Source organism: Cynocephalus volans, chromosome X, assembly GCF_027409185.1.
Source record: "Cynocephalus volans isolate mCynVol1 chromosome X, mCynVol1.pri, whole genome shotgun sequence".
NCBI classification, from domain to species: domain Eukaryota; kingdom Metazoa; phylum Chordata; class Mammalia; order Dermoptera; family Cynocephalidae; genus Cynocephalus; species Cynocephalus volans.
Genome location: NC_084478.1, coordinates 72642903 through 72664109, shown reverse-complemented (window position 1 = coordinate 72664109; position 21207 = coordinate 72642903). Strand labels below are relative to the sequence as shown.

The 21207-nt window shown below is 35.9% G+C and overlaps 1 protein-coding gene across 1 annotated transcript in view; it reads right to left on the bottom strand.

Moving 5' to 3' along the window:
* Positions 1–21207, bottom strand: part of FAAH2 (fatty acid amide hydrolase 2) — a 243379-nt gene that overhangs the window by 98298 nt on the left and 123874 nt on the right. Inside the window, exons 6-7 of the mRNA XM_063084219.1 lie at positions 16174–16309; positions 13697–13814 (exon numbers count right to left, since the gene is read on the bottom strand). Of these exons, the coding sequence (XP_062940289.1) occupies positions 13697–13814; positions 16174–16309 (254 nt within the window). The remainder of the gene's footprint in view (positions 1–13696; positions 13815–16173; positions 16310–21207) is intronic.

The window sequence follows — 21207 nt, the reverse complement described above, 5'->3', positions numbered from 1 at the left end:
AAATAAAGCTAGAGGCATAACACTATCTGACTTCAAATTATATTACAAAGCTATTGTAACCAAAACAGAGTTCTACTGTCATAAAAATACTCAGATCAATGGAACAGAATACAAAACCCAGGAATCTACCCACATGCTTATAGCCAACTGATCACTGACAAGGCAACAAGAATATACATTGAGAAAAGACTGCCTCTTCAATAAATGGTGCTGGGAAAATTGGACATCCATAAGCAGAAGAATGAAACTGGACCTGTACTTCTCACCATATACCAATGTCAACTCAAAATGGATTAAAGACTTAACTATAAGACTTGAAATTATAAAAATCTTAAAGGGAAACACTTAAGGACATAGTACTGGGCAGAGAAATTATTAATAAGACATCAAAAGCACAAGCAACAAAAGAAAAAAATAAGCAAATTGCATTATATCTGATGGAGTTTGGATGTATTGTCCTCCCAAAACTAATTGAAATCTGATCCACGGTGTGGCAGTTTGAGTCATGGGAGCAGATCCCTCATGAATGGATTACTGCCCTCCTTAGTTGGGGGAATAATGAGTGAGTTCTCGCTCTATTAGTTCCTGCAAGAGCTGGTTGTGTAAAAGACCCTGGCACTCCCTCTCTCTCTGCTCTCTCTTGCTTCCTCTCACCATGTGATCTGCTTGTACCCACTGGCTGGCTGCCATTTACCACCATGAATAGAAGTAGCCTGAGGCCTGCACCAGATGGAGCGGTCCCTGAATCATAAGCCAAATAAACCCGTGTTCTTTTAAATTACCCAGTCTCAGGTATTTCTGTTATAGCAACACAAATGGACAAACATAATATCAAACTAAAAAGTTTCTGTACATCAAGGGAAAAAATCAACAGAGTTAACAAACAAACTAGAAAATGAGAGAAAATATTTGCAAACTATAAATCTGGCAAGGGATTAATATCCAGAATACACAAGGTTTATGAAAAATGTCACAGTAAGAAAACAACTAACACAATTTAAAAATGGGCAAAAGAGCTCCGTAGATATTTTTCAAAGGAAGACATACAAATGGCCAACAGATAACATGAAAAAATGCTCAACATCACTAATTATCAGGGAAAATCAAAACCAATCTGAGATATCACCTCACCCTAGCTAGACTGGCTATTACCAAAATGATTGAAAATAACAAATTCTGGTGAGGATGTCAAGAGAAGGAGAACTCTTCTACACTGTTCAAGCAACTGTAAATTAGTATAGCTATTGTGGAAAAGAGTATAGAGGTTTCTCAAACAACCACATAAAGAAGTACAATATGATCCAGCAATCCCACTTCCAGGTGAACAGCCAAGGAATGAAAATCATCTATTTAAAGGATACCTGCACTTCCATGTTCATCACAACTCTATTTCCAAAAGCCAAGATACTAAACTAACATAAATGTTCATCAATGGTTGGCTAAATAAAGAAAATATGCCACATGCTGCTGCCACTGCTGGCCCACACCACCTGAGTCTCAGAGAGGCTTGCCCACTGCCCAAGTGAAAAACAAGGAAGACCATGGCACTCTCAACTGCATTGATACTGGAAGAGTAACCAGCAGAACGTAAAAATAGAGGAGGAAGTCTTTTCCCTCATAGCCCATTCCAGAGTTACAGAACAAGTGCCCTACCAGAAGTCAATGACCAAACATCAGTGAAAAAGTACTAGAACTTCAAATAAACAAAAAGATATGACACCACCAAAGGAATATGGTAATTCTCAAGTACCAAACCCCATAGAGCAGTAAACACTTAACTTGTCTGAAAAGCATTCCAAGCACTGATCTTAAGAAAACTCAAAGAGATAAGAGGAGAGTCAACTGGAGAGTGCAATGAAAGAAGAAAAAAATATCCACGATTTGAAGGATGAAATATATAAGGAGATTAATACCTTAAAAAGTAATTTAGCAGAACTCATAGAACTGAAGGATTCACTCAATGAAATAAAAAACAAAACAGAAAGCTTGAGCAGCAGTCTAGAGCAAGCAGAAGAAAGAATCCAGACATCAAACATGATCTCTTTGAAATAACCCAGGCAGACAAAAATAAATAAATAAATAAATAAAAGGAAAAAAGAATTTAAAGTTGAACAAATTCTAAGAGAGCTAGCAGACAATCTCAGCATGCAAACATCCAAATCACGGATATTCCAGAAGGGGAGGAGAAATGAAAAGGCATTGAAAACCAATTCAAGGAAATAATAACAGAAAACTTCCCAGGTATAGGGAAAGACACAGACCTTCAAATCCAGGAAGCCCAAAGATCGCCAAACAGATTTAATCCAAAAAGACCCTCTCCAAGACATAGTATAGTCAAAATGGCAAAGCTCAAAGACAAAGAGAGAATTCTAAAAGCAGGAAGAGAAAAGCATGAGGTCAGTTATAAGGGAGCCACCATCAGAATAACAGAAGACTTCTCAACTGAAACCTTAGATGACAGAAGAAAATGGGATGATAAATTCAAAATACTAAAATAAAAATCTGTCAGCTAAGTATTGTAAACCCAGAAAGTTTATCTTTCATAAATGAGGGAAGAATAGTGTATTTCCAAGGCAAACAAAAATTATGGGAGTTCACTACTACATGACCAGCCCTGCAAGAAATTCTCAAAGCAGTTCTGCATCCAGAATCTGAAAATGATAATCACTATCACAGATTCACAAAAAAGGATACAACCTGCCATTAAAATAAAAATGCAAACAAGAAACAGAAAAAAGCTAAATCATGTCACCTCAAAAATCCAACTAACATTAAAGGCGAAAAATAAAAGAGGAAGAAAGAAAAAAATGATATTTAAAACTATGAAACAAAAAGCAGTATAATGACAAGAGTAAAACACTACTTATCAATAACAACCCTAAATGTAAATGAATTAAACTCTCCATTCAAAAAACACAGACTGACTGATTGGACTACAAAGCTAGATCCAACTATATGCTGTCTTCAAGAGACACACCTCATCTGTAGAAACACATAGACTAAAAGTGATAGGATGTAAAAAGATATACAATGTAAATGGAAACCAAAAATGAGCAGGTATAGCTATTCTTATATTGGATAAAATACACTTTAAACCAAAAACCATAAAAAGAGTCAAAGAAGGCCATTATGTAATCATAAAAGGATCTGTCCAGTTAAAGACATAGTGATCATAAATATGTATGCACCAAACACTGGAGGACCCAGATAGTTAAAGCAAACACTCTTAGACCTAATAGGAGAGATAGACCCTAATAGGATAATAGTGGACATCTGAATACACCTCTTTCAGCATTGGACAGATCTTCTAGGCAGCAAATCAACAAAGAAACACAGGATTTAAACTACATCATAGACCAATTGGACCTGGCAGACATCTACAGAACATTTCATCCAACAACTAGAGAATACACATTCTTCTTGTCAGCACATGGAACTACCTATCTCCAGAGTAAACCACATGTTAGGTCATAAGTCAAGTCTCAGCAAATTTTAAAAAATCAAAATCAATCCCAGTATCTTTTCAGACCACAATGTATTAAAACTGGAAATCAATAACAGGCAAAACTCTGGAAACTATACAAGTACATGGAAACTAAACAACAGATTCCTGAATGCCCTATGGGTCCAAGAAGAAATTAAGCAGGAAATTAAAAAAATTCTTGAAACTAACAAAAATAAAGATACATCATACCAACACCTGGGGGATACTGCAAAAACAATACTAAGAGGGAAGTTTATTGCAATAAAAACTTACACCAAAAGAATGAAAAGACTCCAAATAAATGACATAACACTATGCCTCAAATTGGAAAAATAAGAATCCAATCATAAAGTAGTAGATGGAGAGAAATAATTAAGATGAGAGCAGAACTAAGTGAAATAGAGAAACAAAACATGATACAATACATCAATGAAACAAAAGGTTGGTTTTCTTAAGAAGATAAATGAAATAGACAAAACATTAGCTAGGTTAACAAAAAAAAAAGAAGAGACACTACCCAAATTATAAAAATCAAAATTGAAAAGGGAGACATTATAACTGATACCACAGAAACACAAAGAATCATTAAAGATTATTATAAAGAATTGTACACTGACAAATATGAAAATCTGGAGGAAATGGGTAAATTTGGGGATGCATACAAACTACCAAGACTGAACCAAGAAGACCTGAACAGACCGATATAAAGAAATGAGATTGAAGCAGTAATCAGCAATCTTCCAACAAAAAAAAGCCCAGGAGAGCTGAATTCTATCAAACCTTTAAAGAAAAATCAATACCACTTCTCTTCAAACTATTCCAAAATATTGAAACAAAAGCCATTCTCCTTCTATGAAGCCAGCATCACTCTGAAACAAAACCAGATAAAAATACAACAACAACAAAAAAAAATTACAAGCAAATTTTTTAAACGAAAACAGAAGGAAAAATCTTCATCAAAATATTAGCAATCAGAATACAACACTTTAAAAATATATATATACACCATGACCAAGTGGGATTCACCCCAGGGATGCAAGGATGGTTCAACATATGGAAGTCAATAAATGTGATACATCATGTCAACAAAATCAAGGACAAAATCCATATGATTATCTCAATAGTCACAAAAAAAGCATTTGACGAAGTTCAACATCCCTTCATGATAAAGACTCTCAGTAAATTGGGTATAAAAGGAAATTATCTCAACACACTAAAGCCATTTAAGACAAACCAATCATGTATATCATCCTGAATGGAGAAAAGATAAAAGCTTTCAGCATTTCTCTTAAGAACAGGAACAAGACAATGATACCCATTCTCTTACTCCTATTTAATGTAGTATTGGAATTACTAGCCAGAGTAATCAAGCAAGAGAATAAAAAAAGGGCATCCAGATTGGAAAGGAAGAAGTAAAACTATCCTTCTTTGCAGATGACATTATCTTATATATAGAAAAACCTAGACTGTACCATAAAACTCTTAGAGGTGATTAACTATTTCAGTGATGTTCCATGATACAAAAACACCCCAAAATCAATAGCAATTTTATACTCCAGTCACAAACTAACAGAGAAAGAAGTCAAGAAAGCAAGCTCACTGATAATAGTTGCCAAAAGTAAAATGCATGGGAATCAATTCAACCAGGAAGTAAAGATCTCTACAGTGAGAATTACAAAACACTACTAAAGAAATTAAAGGCATCACCAAAAGGTGGTAAGACATACCATGCTTTTGGATGGGAAGAATTAACACCATGAAAATGTCTATTCTACCCAAAGCAATCTATAGATTCAATTCGATCCCCATGAAAATACCATTGACGTTCTTCACAGATATAGAAAAAGCAATCCTAACATTCATATAGAACAAAAGACCCCAAATATCCAAAGCAATACTAAGCAAAATAAAATAAAATAAATAAAGCCAGAGGCCTAACACTACCTGACTTCAAATTACATTACAAAGCTATTGTAACCAAAACAGCATAGTACTGGCATAAAAACAGACTCTCAGATCAACGGAACAAAATATAAAACCCAGGACCCAACACACATACTTACAGCCAACTAATCTTTGACAAAGGCAACAAGAACATACATTAGAGAAAAGACTGCCCCTTCAATAAAAGGTCTTAGGAAAATTGGACATGCATAGTAAGAGGAATGAAACTGGACTTATACTTCTCACCACATACCAAAAACAAAACAAAATAGATTAAAGACTTAAATATAAGACCCAAACCCCTAAAGTTATTAAAAGAAAACTTAGGAGAAACACTCCAGGAAATATTACTGGGCAAATACTTTATTAACAAGAACCCCAAATCACAAGCAACTGATGAAGAAAAAAAAAATACACAAATGGGATTTTATCAAACTAAATACCTTCTGTACTACAAAGGAAACAATCAACAGAGCAGAAAGACTACCTGTGGAATGTGAAAAAATATTTACAAATCATACAGCTGACAAGGAATTAATATCCAGAATATAGAAAGAACTCAAAAAACTATACAGTTAAAAAAAAATAATCCAATTGAAAAATGGGCAAAGGAGTTGTATAGGCATTTTTCAAAGGAAGACATACAAATGGCCAAGAAGTACATGAAAAAATGCTCAGCATCACTAATAACCATATAAAATCAAATCAAAATCACATTGAGATAGTGTCTCACAACAGTTAGACTGGCTATTAAAAAGACTGAGAATAACAAATGCCAGAAAGGGGATCTCTTCTGCACTGTTAATGGGACCATAAGTTAGCACAGCCTTTATGGAAAACAGTATGGAGTGGAGAACACTCAAATAACTACAGACAGAACTATTATATGACCTAGCAATCCCACTACTGGGTATATGTCCAAAGGAATGGAAAACATCATGTTGCAGGGATACCTGTACTCCCGTGTTCATTGAAGCTCTACTTACAATAGCCAAAATATGGAAACAATCTAAGTGTCCATCAATGAATGACTGGATAAAGAAAATATCATATATATACACAATGGAATACTACTCAGCCATAAAAAAGAATGATATTCAGCTGCTGCATAGGCCCCACCATAACAGCAGCAACCTGGCTAGCCCTTTGGGAACCCAGGCAGGTGATGCCCCATCCCAAGAGGCACACCCAGTCACCGTAAAGGCCCCACTAGAAGAGCTGTTACCTTGTACTCCCCATGGGACCCCGGACAGGTGAAGCATGGCACCTAAGAAGCCCACCCAGCCATAGCAGAGGCCTCATCAGAAAAGCAGCAACACTGCAGCCTCCATGGGACCCCAGGCAGGCAAAGCCCACCCCTGAGAGACCCACCCAGCCACTGCAGAGGCCCCACAAGAGCAGCAACAACCTGTCAATCTCCATGGGACAGCAGGCAGGCACAGCCCCAACACTGAGAAGCCCACCCAGCTGTTGTAGAAGCACCACTGAGTGACAGGCAGTCATGCATCAGCAACACTCCCTGCCACTGCTACAGACACCAGTGTGACATAAGTGGGCCGTGATGGCTCCCACCATAGCAACTGCTTCCATAAGGATAGCTTGTTGCCAAAACAGCAGCCACCACTACCTCACAGGTTACCTGGTGGCCACTCCTCACCATAGGCAGAAGGAGTGTTTCCAGTAGAGCCCAGGGAAAGAGGAAAGAAAAAAAACCCATCCAGAGTCACACATTCAAATCGAGGAGCACTAGTATACTCCAGTGCACCCGTTAGGATCAGGGTGAGCTAGCCAGGGTGCCAACAGTCCCACCCCAAGAACACCCACTAGAACCTAAGAGTGACAAGACTCCAAGGCACTATCCTCTGAAATTTGAGAGCTTGCCCACGTCTTGATGAACCAACACAGTGTCACCAATCCCAGCAAAGAAATAATAAGTGTTCTAGGGTCACAGAGGCACTCTCATGCAACTCCAACATGGAATTTGCCCAAAATACCTTCACAGAGACTACACTATAGCATCTACCTGGATCCAATACTAAAATACCCCATTCAACCAACGGCCCCATTCACACCTGCAAGAGGATGACTAAACAGCAATGGAGAGATACACAAAATATAAAAAAATGAGAAAATATGACACTACCAAAGGAATATAATAATTCTCAAATACCAGTTCCTGCAGAGCAAGAAGTCCTTGAAATGACTGTAAAGGAATTTTGAGCAACAATTGTAAGGAAACTCAATCAGATACAAGAAGACTCAGATAGACAACACAAGAAAATGAGAAAAAGTATACAGGACCTGCTGGTGGAAATGTACATAGAAATCAATATCCAGAAGAAGAATGTAGCAGAGCTTATGGAGTTGAAGGATTCATTCAATGAAATAAAAACACAATGGAGAGCTTAAACAGAAGGCTAGAACAAGCAGAGAGAGAATTTCTGATCTTAAAGACAACCTGTTTGAAATAGCACAGGAAGACAACAAAAGAAGAAAAAATAATTTAAAAAATGAAGTAAAAAATTAAGAGAGATAGCAGACAACATTAAGCCCTCAAATATCTGAATTATGGGTGTTCCAGAAGGGGAGGAATAAGGAAAAGGCACTGAAAATATATTCAATGAAATAATAGTGGAAAACTTCCCAGGTATAGGGAGAGATACAGATCTTCAGATCCAGGAGGCTCAAAGATCCCCAAACGTATTGAATCCAAAAAGGTCCACTCCAAGATATGTTATAGTCAAAGTGGCAAAGCACAGTGATGAAGAGAGTATCTTAAAAGCTGCAAGAGAAAAGCATCAAGTCACTTATAAGGGAGCACCTATCAGATTAACATCAGACATTTCATCAGAAACCCTAAAAGCAAGAAGAGAATGGGATGATATATTCAAAACACTAAAAGACAAAAATTGTTAGCCAGTAATACTTTATCCAGCAAGGCTATCCTTCTGAAATGAAAGACAAATAGTATATTTTCCAGACAAACAAAAACTGTGGAAGTTTACCACCACACTACCAGCCTTACAAGAAATTCTCAAGGGAATACTGCGCTTGGTACCAGAAAAACAATCATCACTACCATGAATACTCAAGAAAGAACAAAACCCACCAGTAAAAGAAAAATGCAAACAATAAAGAGAAAAGAAATTTTTCTACCCTCTCCAGAAACCAACAAACACAAAATCAGAAAGAAAGGAAAAAAATATATTTAAAACATTGAAACAAAAATCAATAAAATACCAGGAGGAAATCAAAACATTTCAATAATAATTCTTAATGTAAAGGGATTAAATTCCACACTCAAAAGACACAGACTGAGTGATTGGATTAAAAAGATGGACCCAACAATAGGCTGTCTTCAAGAGAGTCACCTCACTTGTAAAGACACATATAGACTAAGAGTGAAAGGATGGAAAAAGATATACCATGCAGACAGAAATGAATAATGAGGTGGAGTAGCTAATCTTATATCAGATAAAGTAGACTTTAAACCAAAAATCATAAAAAGCAATAAAGAAGGACACTATATTATGGTGAAAGTATCTATCCAGGAAAAAAACCTAACAGTCATGAACATCTATGCACATACTATCACAGCATCCAGATATATAAAGCAAATACTATTACACCTAAAGAAAGAAATAGACACTCATACCATAATAGTAGAGGTTCACACCTCACTCTCCCAACATTGGACAGATCATCTGGGCAGAAAATCAACAGAGAAACACAAGACCTAAACAACTTTAGACCAATTGGACTAGGCATATATACACAGAACATTTCATCCAACAACCTCGAAATATTCATTCTTCTCATCAGCACATGGAACATTCTCCAGGATAGACCACTTGTTTAGGTCACATACCAAGTCTCAACAAATTCAAAAAAATTGGAATTATTCCATGTATTTTTTCAGACCACAAGGGATTAAAACTAGAAATCAATAACAATTGAAACTCTGGAAAGTATACAAATCCCTGGAAACTAAATAACGTTCTACTGAATGACATATGGGTCTGAGAAAAATTAAACAGAAAGTCAGAAAACTTATTGAAACTAATGAAAATTATGACACATCATACCAAAACCTGCGGGATACTGCAAAAGAAGTACTAAGAGAGAAGTTTATTGCAATAAACACTTATTGCATAAGAATGGAAAGCTGGCAAGTAAATAATCTAATTCTTCACCCAAAGAACTAGAAAAACAAGAATAATGCAAATCCAAAATTAGTAGATGAAAAGAAATAAGATCAGAGCAGAATGAAATAAAATATAAACCCCCAAAATAAAAGGATTTCTGAAAACAAAGCTGCCTTTTCAAGATGATAAATAAAACTGACAAGCCATTAGCTAGGCTAATTAAGAAAAGAAGGGAGAAGAAACACATAATTCAAATAAGAAATGAAAAAGAAGATATTACAACCAATACCTCAGAAATACAATGAATCATTAGAGACTATTATAAACAACTGTACTCCAACAACTTTGAAAACCTGGAAGAATGGATAAATTTATGGAAACACCACAAACTACCAAGACTGAATCAAGAAGACATAGAAAACCTCAATAAATCAACAACAATCAAAGAGATTGAAGCTGTAATGAGCATTATCCAAACAAAGAAATGCCCAGGACCAGATAGCTTCATTGCACAATTCTACCAAACATTTATAGAATTAATACCAATTCTCTGCAACCTATGCCAAAACAATTGAAACGAGTTAATTCTCCTAAACTCATTGTATGAGGCAAACATTACCCAGATACCAAAACCAGATAAAGATAAAACAAAAAAATAAAACTACAGACCAACATCTTTGATGAATATAGATGCAAAAATACTCAGTAAAATATTAGCTAATAGAATAGAGCAACATATACATAAGATTATACAACATGATCAAGTGGGATTCATCCCAGGGATGCAAGGATCAGTCAACATATGCAAGTCAAAAAATGTGATACACCACATCAACAAAAGCAAGACAGAAATTATGTGATTATATCTATAGATGCTGAAAAAGCATTTGAGAAAATTCAACATGCCTTCATGATATAGACCCTCAACAAATTAGTTATAGAAGGAAAGTATCTCAATGCAATTAAAGCCATATATAACAAAACCACTGCCAATATTATCCAAAATGGGGAAAAGTTGAAAGCTTTTCCCTTCAAAACAGGAACAAGAAAAGGATGCCTACCCTCACCTCTTCTATTTAACAAAGTAGTGGAGGTACTAGTCAGAGTAATTAGGCAAGAGAAAGAAATACAGACATCCAGACTGGAAAATATGAAGTCAAATTTTCCCTGTTTGCAGATGACATCATCCTATATATAGAACAGCCTAAAGACTCTACAAATAATTGTTAACAAATGATTTCACTGAAGTTGCAGGATACAGAATAAACATGAAAAAATCAGTAGCATTTTTATAGTCCAACAATGAACTGGCAGAAAAAGAAATCAAGATAGCTAGCCTATTTACAATAGTCAACAAGAAAATAAAATACCTAGGAATAAAGTTAACCAAGGATGTGAAAAAACTTTATGATGAGAACTACAAACCACTGTTGAAAGAAATTAAAGAGGAAAGAAGAAGATGGAAAGATATCCCATGCTCTTGGCTTGGAAAAGTTATCATTTTGAAAATGTCAATACTATCCAAATTTATCTACAGATCCATTGCAATCTCCATCAAAATACCAATGGCAATCTTCACAGAATAAGAAAAAACAATTCGAGCATTCATTTGGAACAACAAAAGTCCAGGAATAGCCAAAGCAATCCTGAGGAAAAAAAAAAAAAAGCCAGAGGCATAACACTATCTCACTTAAAAACTACACTACAAAACTATAGTAACAAAAAGAGCATCATACTGGAACAAAAACAGACATATTGACCAATGGAACAGAACAGAGAACCCAGAATTCATCCCATATATCTACAGCCATCTGATCTTTGACAAAGGCACCAAGACTACACACTGGGGAAGAGACTGCCTCTTCAATAAATGGTGCTGGGAAAATTGGACATCCATATGTAGAAGAATGAAACTAAACCCATACCTCTCTCCATATACCAAAATAAACTCAAAATCAATTAAGGAATTAAATATACATTTGGAAACAATAAAACTTCTAAAAAAACATAGGGGAAACAATTCAGGAAGTAGAATTGGGCATAGATTTTATTAATATGACTCCAAAAGCACAGGCAACCAAAGGAAGAATAAACAAATGGGATTATATTAAACTAAAAATCTTCAGCACAGCAAAAGAAACAATTAAGAGAGCAAAAAGGCAACTAACAGATTGGGAAAAAATACTTGCAAAATATGCTTCTCACAAAGGATTAATATCCAGAATATACAAAGAACTCAAACAGCTTAACAGCAAAAAATAAAAATAAATAAAAAAACAAGTAACCTGATTAAAAAATGGATAAATGAGCTGCATAGGTATTTCTCAGACGAAGGTATAGAAATGGCCAACGGACACATGAAAAAATACTCAACATCACTCAGCATTTGGGAAATGAAAATTAAAACCACATTGAGTTATCATCTCACTGCAGTTAGGCTGGCTAATATCCAAAAGACTGAAAATAATAAATTTTGGTGAGGATACAGAGAAAAGGGAACCCTCCTACACTGTGAGTGGGATTATATAACAGTGCAGCCATTATGGAAAATGCTATGGAGGTTCCTCAAACAACTACAGATAGAGTGCTATATGACCTAGCTATCCCACTGCAGGGTATATATACAAAGGAACAGAAATCATCATATTGAAGGGATACTTGTACTTCCATGTTTATTGCAGCAGCATTCGCAATAGCCAAGAGTTGGAACCAGTCTAAATGCCCATCATTGGGTAAGTGTATAAGGAAAATGTGATATATCCACACAATGGAATACTACTCTGCTGTGAAATAGAATGAAATATTACTATTCACAGCAACATCAATGAACTTAGATAAAATTATGTTAAGTGAAATAAGCCAGGCACAGAAATAAAAATACGACATGTTCTCATGTATTTGTGGGAGATAATAAAAATAAATAAATAAATAAACAACAACAACAAAAAAAACCGAATGGAAGTAAAAAAGAATGAAATTTTGTCATTCTTATCAAAATGGATAAGTCTGGAGAAAATTATGTTAAGTGAAATAAGCCAAACAAAGAGAAATAATGCATGTCCATGCTTATAACTGGGTGCTAAGAAAGTAGGAAAGAAGAGAGAAAGAAAGAACTACAACAATACGCTGAACTTTCAGAAGGAGTGTACAAAGCTAAGCACATTACGGATGGGGGGAAGGGACTGAGGGGCTTTGGGAAGTGTAAGTAAAGTAAAGGACATAAAGAAAAATTATGATTAGTAATAATGAACATGCTAATAATAAAAATGAAATTTAAAAAATGGATATAAGATTCAACATTTAAAAGAAAGGAAAATGTGGTATACATGCAAAACAGAATACTACTCATGTATAAGAAAGAATGAAATTGTGCCATTCGCATCAACATCGATGAGCTTAGAGAAAATTATGTTAAGTAAAATAAGCCAGGAACAAAAATTCAAATACTGCATGTCATCACTCATAAGTGGGAGCTAAACATGAAAGAAAGAAAAGGAAAGAAAGAGAGAGAGACAGAGAAAGAGAGAAAGAGAAAAAGGTAGACCACAATAAAACATTGAACTTTCAGAAGGAGAGAACAGACCTACAGTTACTAGAAATGAAAAAGGGGAGTGGGAAGGGGTTAGGAAGTAATTGGGAAAGGGACTCAAAGAATAATTATGACTTGTAATGATGAACATGCTAATAATATTGATTTGATCACTGCATACTGTACACAAATACTGATAGTCAACTCTGTACCCCACACATATGTATAATTGATTATGGTTCAATTCAAAAATTAAATTCAAAAAATAAAAATTAGAGTAGAGTTACTACATATACGATGTTAATTGTGTAAAATTTACATCCACACACATGGGAGAGAAGAATCATTGGACAAAAATATGCCAAATTATTAATAATAGTTACCTCTGAGAAATTTCTTTCTTGGTTTTATTATACTTTACTTTCAAAATACTGTTTTTATTATTTAAACAAAATAACATAGTGTAACTAGTGTGATTACCTTAATTCTGCATGTTGACACAGAAATATTTGGTAGACTGGAAAGGAAAAGGGTCAGAATGGCTTCTCTTTGACTCAATATGAATTACATTAAACAAATTCTATTTAAAATTACCTTTTTCTGAGCCAGAATAAGATCTTGGTCCACTTTGGACATTAAAAACGAGCCGCCGTCATGTTCCATCCAGTAAAATTTCAAGTCCTTTAAATGTACCTTTGTATCCAGTTTTAACCTTTACAGGGTTAGAACGAAACTGATGTCAATAAATTAATTACATAAGTTTACTTGACCAATCCTAAAAACTGAGCTTCAGCTCTAATGAAGTGTTTTTCCCCCAAGCACTATAAGTTAGAAATGGCTATCCCTTGAGATTCATATGTGCATTTAAAAATATTTCTCTGCCTGCAGGGGAAAGAATAATTTGGAATGGGTCAAGATTGGAGGTGGAATGACAGGTCATAAGGATATGGTAGTAGTCAGGGTGAGAAACAATTGTGGCCTGAACTAGGATTGTTACCATGGTGATAAAGAGAAAGGTAAAGATGTAAGAAATAATTAGAAGGTAATTTTAATAGGACTCAACATTGCTTTGATATAAGGAGTGAAAAAAATTAAGCTCTAGTGACTGGGTTGATTGTGACCCAGTCACTGAAACTGGGTAAAAATAGAGGTAGGTAGCAGATCAGGTTTGTGGGATCTGAAAGGAAAATAAGATCACTGTTAGACATATTGGATTTTAGGTTTCTGACACGGTCAGCATACCAATCCTGTTGCTTCAGTGAGAAGAGGGAGTTGCACATGCAGATTTGGGAGTCATCTGTGTATGGGAAATAGTTGAAGTGGAAGGTATGGATGGAGTCACCTTGGGAGGGTGAGTAGAGAGAAAAGAGGGAAGTAAGCCAGGACCGTCTAGAGTGCAAAAAATCGAGCAGCAGAAGAACCAGCAAGGTTGACAAAAAGGGAAAGCCATAGATATAGCAGAAGAGTGCCAATCACAAAAAGCAAAGGCAGAGATTATTTCAAGAAGGAGTAGTCAATAATGTTACCAGTTATCATGAGGTCACGTGTGATAAGTGTGGAGAAGTAGTCATCACCTTTAGCAATAAACAAAAAAAAAATCGCAGACCTTCGCAAAAAAAAATATTCAATGGTGGAAACCAGGATGTAGTGCGTTGAGAAATGAGAAGGCAATGTCAGAATTTAGATTTGATGAGTATAAATAATTCATATAAGTTTGGCCATTAGGGCAAAAAAGGACATAAAGTAGTAGTTGAAGTAGAATGTGGGACAGAGAATAAAGTTTTGTTTCTTTGTAAGATCAGAGATACTTAAGCATTTTTAATAATAATGCAAAAGACATATAAAAACATACATATACATATGCATATGTGTATGTATATGCATTGCTTAACGATGGAGATATGTTCTGAGAAATATATTGTTAGGTGATTTTGTTGTTGTGCAAACATCATAGAGTGTACTTACACAAACCTAGGTGGTATTGCCTAGTATGTACCTAGACTACAAACCTGTATGGCATGATGATATATTGAATAGTGCAGGCAATTGCAACACAATGGTAAGTGTGTATCTAAACATAGAAAAGTTACGTTAAAATTATAGTATTACACTCTTATGAGACCACTGTCATATATGTGGCCGTCCTTGACCAAAACATCATTATGTGGTGCATGACTATACATATATACCTATTAGCACACACACACACACACACACACACACACACACACACACGAGGGTACTTCAAAAAGTTCATGGGAAGATTTGTATTATCTTTTAATTCTATTTTTTCACAAACTTTTTGAAGTACCCTCATGTTTGTGTGTGTGTGTGTGTGTGTAAAATAGAGGTGGAAGTCATAGTAAGGTGCGATAAGTAATGAAACAAATACCTGAAACAGTAAGAAAATATGAAATTTAGAGCACAGGTGGAAGCTCTTATATATTAAGGTAAAAATGAGAGATATTTTATCTAAGAGGAAAGGAAAAAAAAATGGTTGGAAACCTAGGAAACTTGTTTGGAAGAAACTGAAGTAAATTCCACACAGATTACATTTTCTACGTGAGGTAGGACACAGGATTATTCATTTGAGTGTAATACAGATGAGAAGATAACAGGTTTGCTGAAAATGAAAATACTTTGCAATCACTGCTACAGAGAATGTGAGAAAGAGCCATCTAGGGAAACAGATTTCCAAGTAATATTGAATGCCCAGCAGAGATTAGAAAATATGTGTGTGGTAACAGATGGCAGAAGAACCAGAAAGACTCAATTTAAAGTAAGCTAAGTCTTTATATTCAAATTATCAAATGAACAACAAAAAGATCTACTGTTTCTATTCCAAAATAAGGCCTCTCTTTGCTTGTATTTTTCAGTAAAATATTTTTACACAATATCTTCCCAATTTGTTAAACATGATATCCACTTATATAAAAGCTCTCTCATAAAGAAAAAAAAAATAGTAATTCTTTCCTTGAGGACTCGAAGTTTACCATTATGTCACTAATAAACAAGGGGAGAATAAATGACAGGACAGAAGGAAGAGAAAATAAGTAAAGGGGCAAACATACTTTTTAATCCCGGGTCCTGCCATGATTCTGAGCATGGGAGTCAGGTCTTCGGCATAGCGGCACATTGGACCAGTGCACTGAAAGAACTCCTGGGCTCCCCCAGCCATGGGAAATTGACCTTTGTTGGGAACCACACCTGAAAAGGTAGACAGATTAGCTGCCCATAAGACATAATCCCTGCATGTTGTATTTCACCATAATGTTTAATTTATCTTAAATATCATTCTCCTGCCTAAAATTTTCAGAGCCTTCTTATTTATTATTGAAGTAGTTTTCACAATTTTAGTAGCTTTTTTAAAAAGCTGTGAATCTTTTCCCTAATAAATTCCAATAAAAAACTGTAAAATAAAATAGGCAAAACAAGAGCTGCTCTGATGGAAACAGGGTTCCCACCCATTAGACCGTTCTCTCTTTCTGGGGATGGCTGTAAGGGCCTGCAGGCCCTAGATGGATAAAGGCCACATAAAACAAGCATGAAAATCTCCTGGCCTAGAAGGCAAAGTCCAAAATTTTTTAGTTTGTATACAATGCCCTAAACAACCCAGCTCCTAAGTAGAAGTCATAACAAAATGTTAACAATTTTCCACAAAGACCATGCCACTTTAATGTCTCTTCATGGCTTTGTGTACCCCATGCTCTCTGCCTATAATACATTTCAGAACATAATATGCCAGATGGATAACTACTCAAATTTTGAAACTTAGCTTAAGTAAAATTATGAAGCCTTTCATGGCCACCCACAATCTCTATAAAACAAAAACAAAAACAAAAACAAAAACAAAAACAAAAACAAAAACCCATGACTCCCTTTTATGTACCCTACAGCTTATAGTACTAAGTCCAAATTTCTACTTTAGCCCTAGTAGCAGATCATGCAAGATGTGTGTTTACATAGCTGTCTCCCCCATATAATAATAAGAAAATTAATAATTAAAAAATCTAAAATATGATTTATGGAAAAGATTAAAAAAATAAACACTCATCAAAAAGAAAAAACAAACAATATCAAAAATAAAAAGTGGATTCTATTACAGATCTTAAATATATAATGGATATAGACAGACAGATAGCCACTTAGGCTAATGGAACAGAAAAAAGTCCAAGGCAAGTTGTATACATGTAAATATGACCAGATCAACAATAAAGATGGCACTTCAATGTAGTGGGGAAGTGATACTTTTATAATAAATAGTTTGGGCACAATTTATATCGCTATGAAAAAAGAGAAACTTTAAGCTCTAACACACTTTACACAAAAATCAGTTTCCAATGGATTGTAAACTTAAATGTGAAAGGCAAACCAACAAAGCCAAAAATGAAGAAAAAAATATATATCTTTATGACTTTGAATGGCCAAAGATTTCATAAACAGGACACAGAAAGCATTAACCAATAAGAAAACAAATTATCCAAAAATATATTTGACAAAAGACGTTATCAAAGCCTTCACCAAAGAGAAGTATAACTGGCCAAAAGATAAATTAAGAGATAATTAGCATCATTAGTAATCAAGTTAAATTCAAATTACAACAAAATGTAATTTGTACATTTGTAATTTGTAATTTGAATTACCATTGTATGCCCACTAGAAAGGCTATATCATTATAGCCTGAAAATAATATTTTGCTAGAAAGTGGAGCAATGGAAACTCTCAATAATCTACTAAAAATGATTTGATATTCCCTAGGAAGGTAGAACATCTGCATACACTGAGGCATATCGATTCCACTTTTAAGAGGAATTCTCCTGCCATCACTGGCAAACATAGCCCTTCCACCACAGGAACCATTGTGCACTTCACACATCTTCAAGAGACAGGGAGCTGGCTCATCCAGTGCCCACTGCCAGTGACCCTATCACTTTTACCAACAAAATTGTTTCTCACAGCACATGGACCACCACAGGGACTGGAGGTTGTATTGCCTAGCACAAGCTGCTACTGGCAAACCCACCCCTATATTCAATGGAGCCACCACATGCAACTTGTGACTCCCAGGGAGTGAGGAAAGGCCCACCTAGCACCAACTGCTAGTGGTAATGCCACACCCACAACTGGTGGAACTGCCACCATGCATCCCTGCAGAGCATGAGAACACACCTGCACGGAGGTCCTCACCCCAAGCAAAGTAATGCCACTGTCTCCATAAACACCCACAATCTATCCTACTGAGGCACTAGCAATTACTGCAGATGTGAATTACAGCTGAAGAAATCACATGAAGACTAAAGTACTGTGACTACACAGAAACAAAGCCAAAACACCCTACCCAACTGACACTACAGGACATGCCTACAGGAAAAAGTGTTTAAAACTGGAAGCAAGTCCATAAAATCAGAAGAGATGACTGTTCCAGGAGATGCACATATATCAATTTAGGGATACAAGAAACACAAAAAAGCAAAGAAATATGAACTTATGAAGGAACACATGATCACCAAGAAACAGACCCCAAAGAAAAGAGGACCTATAAATTTCCAGGAAAAAACAAATCAAAGTAACTGTGTTAAGAGAACTCCAGTGGAATATAAGAGAATATAGACAAACAATTCAACAAAATCAGAAAAATAATTTATGATCTAAATAAGAAATTTAACAAAAAGATAAAGATAAAGATTATAAAGAAAAACAAAAAAGAAATCTTACAGCAAAAGAATTCAATAAATGAAAAATAAAGTTGAGAGCTTCAGTACCAGACTAGATCAGACAGAAAAAAGAATTACTGACTTGAAGGCAGGTCTTTTGAAATAACCCAGTCAGAAACAAAGAAAGAAAATATGTAAATAAAGAAAGCCTACAAAACTTATAGCTTACCATTACACAAACAAATTTTCGTATTATGTGAGTTATGAGGAAAAAAAATAATAAATGAAAAAAAGCATGGAAAATATGTTTAATAAAATAATGGCTCAAAACTTCTGAAGTCTAGGGAAGAGATATGAAAATTCAAATCCAGAAAGCTCAAAGAACTGCAGATAGATTCAACCCCAAAAGATCCTCTCTGAGCACATTATAGTAAAAGTATCAAAAGTCAAAGAAAAAGAAAGAATTCTAAAAACAGCAAGAAAGAAGCATCAAGTCATCTATAAGGGAATCCCTATCAGATTGACAGCAGATTTCTCAGCAGGAACATTGCAGACCAGAAGAGAGCGGGATGATATCTTCAAAGTTCTGATTAAAAAAAAAAAAAAAATCCAGCCAAGAATACTTTATTCAGCAAAGCAATCTTTCAGAACTGAAGAAATAGTCTTTCAAAAACAGAGAATTCATCACAAGACCAGACTTACAAGAAATGCTTAAAGGAGTCCTGGCATCCTATATATAGAAATGAAAGGATGAAAACTACCATAGTGAAAACAATATATAACTCACTGGTATACAAGACACGGAAATGAGAAAGAAAAAGGAACCAAATGCCATTACTAAAGAAAATAACCACACTACAAAGACAAAAGATAAAGGAGGAAGAAAGAAACAAAGTACATACAAAAAAAAAAAACAGATAACAATTAACAAAATGACAAGAGTAAGACCTCACCTATCAATAATAACTGTGAATGTGAATGGTTTAAATTTCCCCATTAAAAGATATAGACTGACTGAAATAACAACAACAAAAGACCCAACAATATACTGCCTACAAGAAACTCACTTCACCTATAAAGACACACACATAATGAAATTGAGGAGATGCAATAAGATACTCCACACAAATGGAAAACAAAACTGAACAGAAGTCGCTATACTTATATTAGATAAAGTAAACTTTAAACCAAACACTGGAAAAAGGGGAAAAGAGGGTAAATATATTACAATAAAGGTGTCAGTTCAGCAAGAGGATATACCAGTTCTAAATATATATGCACCTAACAACAGAGCACCCAGATATATAAAGCAATTATTATAGGATCTAAAGGGATTGATAGACTCCAATACAATAATAGTTGGATAGCTCAACACCACAATCTCAGCATTAAACAGATCAGCTAGGGAGAAAATCAACAAAGAAACATCCCAAGTAAACTGCTCTATAAACCAAATAAATGGAGAAGACATTTACGGAACATTTTATCCAACAGTGGACTAATACACATTCCTCTCCTCAGCCTATAGAACACCCTCCAGGATATACCAAATTTTAGGCAACAAAAAAAAGACTCAACAAATCTAAAATAAATCAATATCATAACAAGTATTATTTCTGACAACAGAATTTTTTTAAAAATCAAAAACAAGAGGAACTTCAAAAACTATACCAGTACATGAAAATTACACATGGTCCTGAAACAGTTCAATACAGAAATTAAAAAGAATATTTTAAAATTTTTTTCAAAAATGAAAATAAGTTTTCAAGATGGCGGCGGCTGCGGCGGCTGGCGCGGAGTAGCTGAGGTGGAAAAGGTGGCCACTGGGCCTCAGGCAGCCGGGAAACTTGTGGACCTTCCTCTTGCCATCTCTTAAGGGAGGACGGCTGCTGGTGGCTGGTCGTGGGGGCTGAATGCCACTTTGCCCCCGGCAGGAGAGGCTGCCTCATTTACAGGCAACAGCTTTGAAGTGTGGAGCAGGAAAAGAACTGTTTTGTAGCTGCAAAAGCGAGTCTCGAAACAGGGAACACAGCGCCAGCGCTGCTGTGGATGCAGCCAGGATCCCGGAGGCCGGGGCCATGCTGAAGGCAGCCAGCTGCCCTATTCAGGATTCAAGGTTTCAGGCCAGCATTAAAGAAGATTCCTGGGGGCGCCCGAGCCGCGCCGTGACTGAACATCCCGAGGCGGCAGCGGCCGAGAACGGGGAAGGCGCAAACCAGAGACAGAGTGAGCGCACGACCTGGCACAGCACTGTGAGTGACCCCTGGCACAGCTCTGTTCGGGGGGTGGATACCCACCTGGCTCCCGCCTGCACCACCAGGCCACTCACTGCCCTGGTGCTGCCTCCATTTTCCCAGGTGCGGGCAGCCCCACCCAGCTCGGCCATCACTGAGCCCACCCACTTGCTTGGCGTGGCGCCGGGCTTTCTGGAGCCTGTGGGCCAGCCTCCCC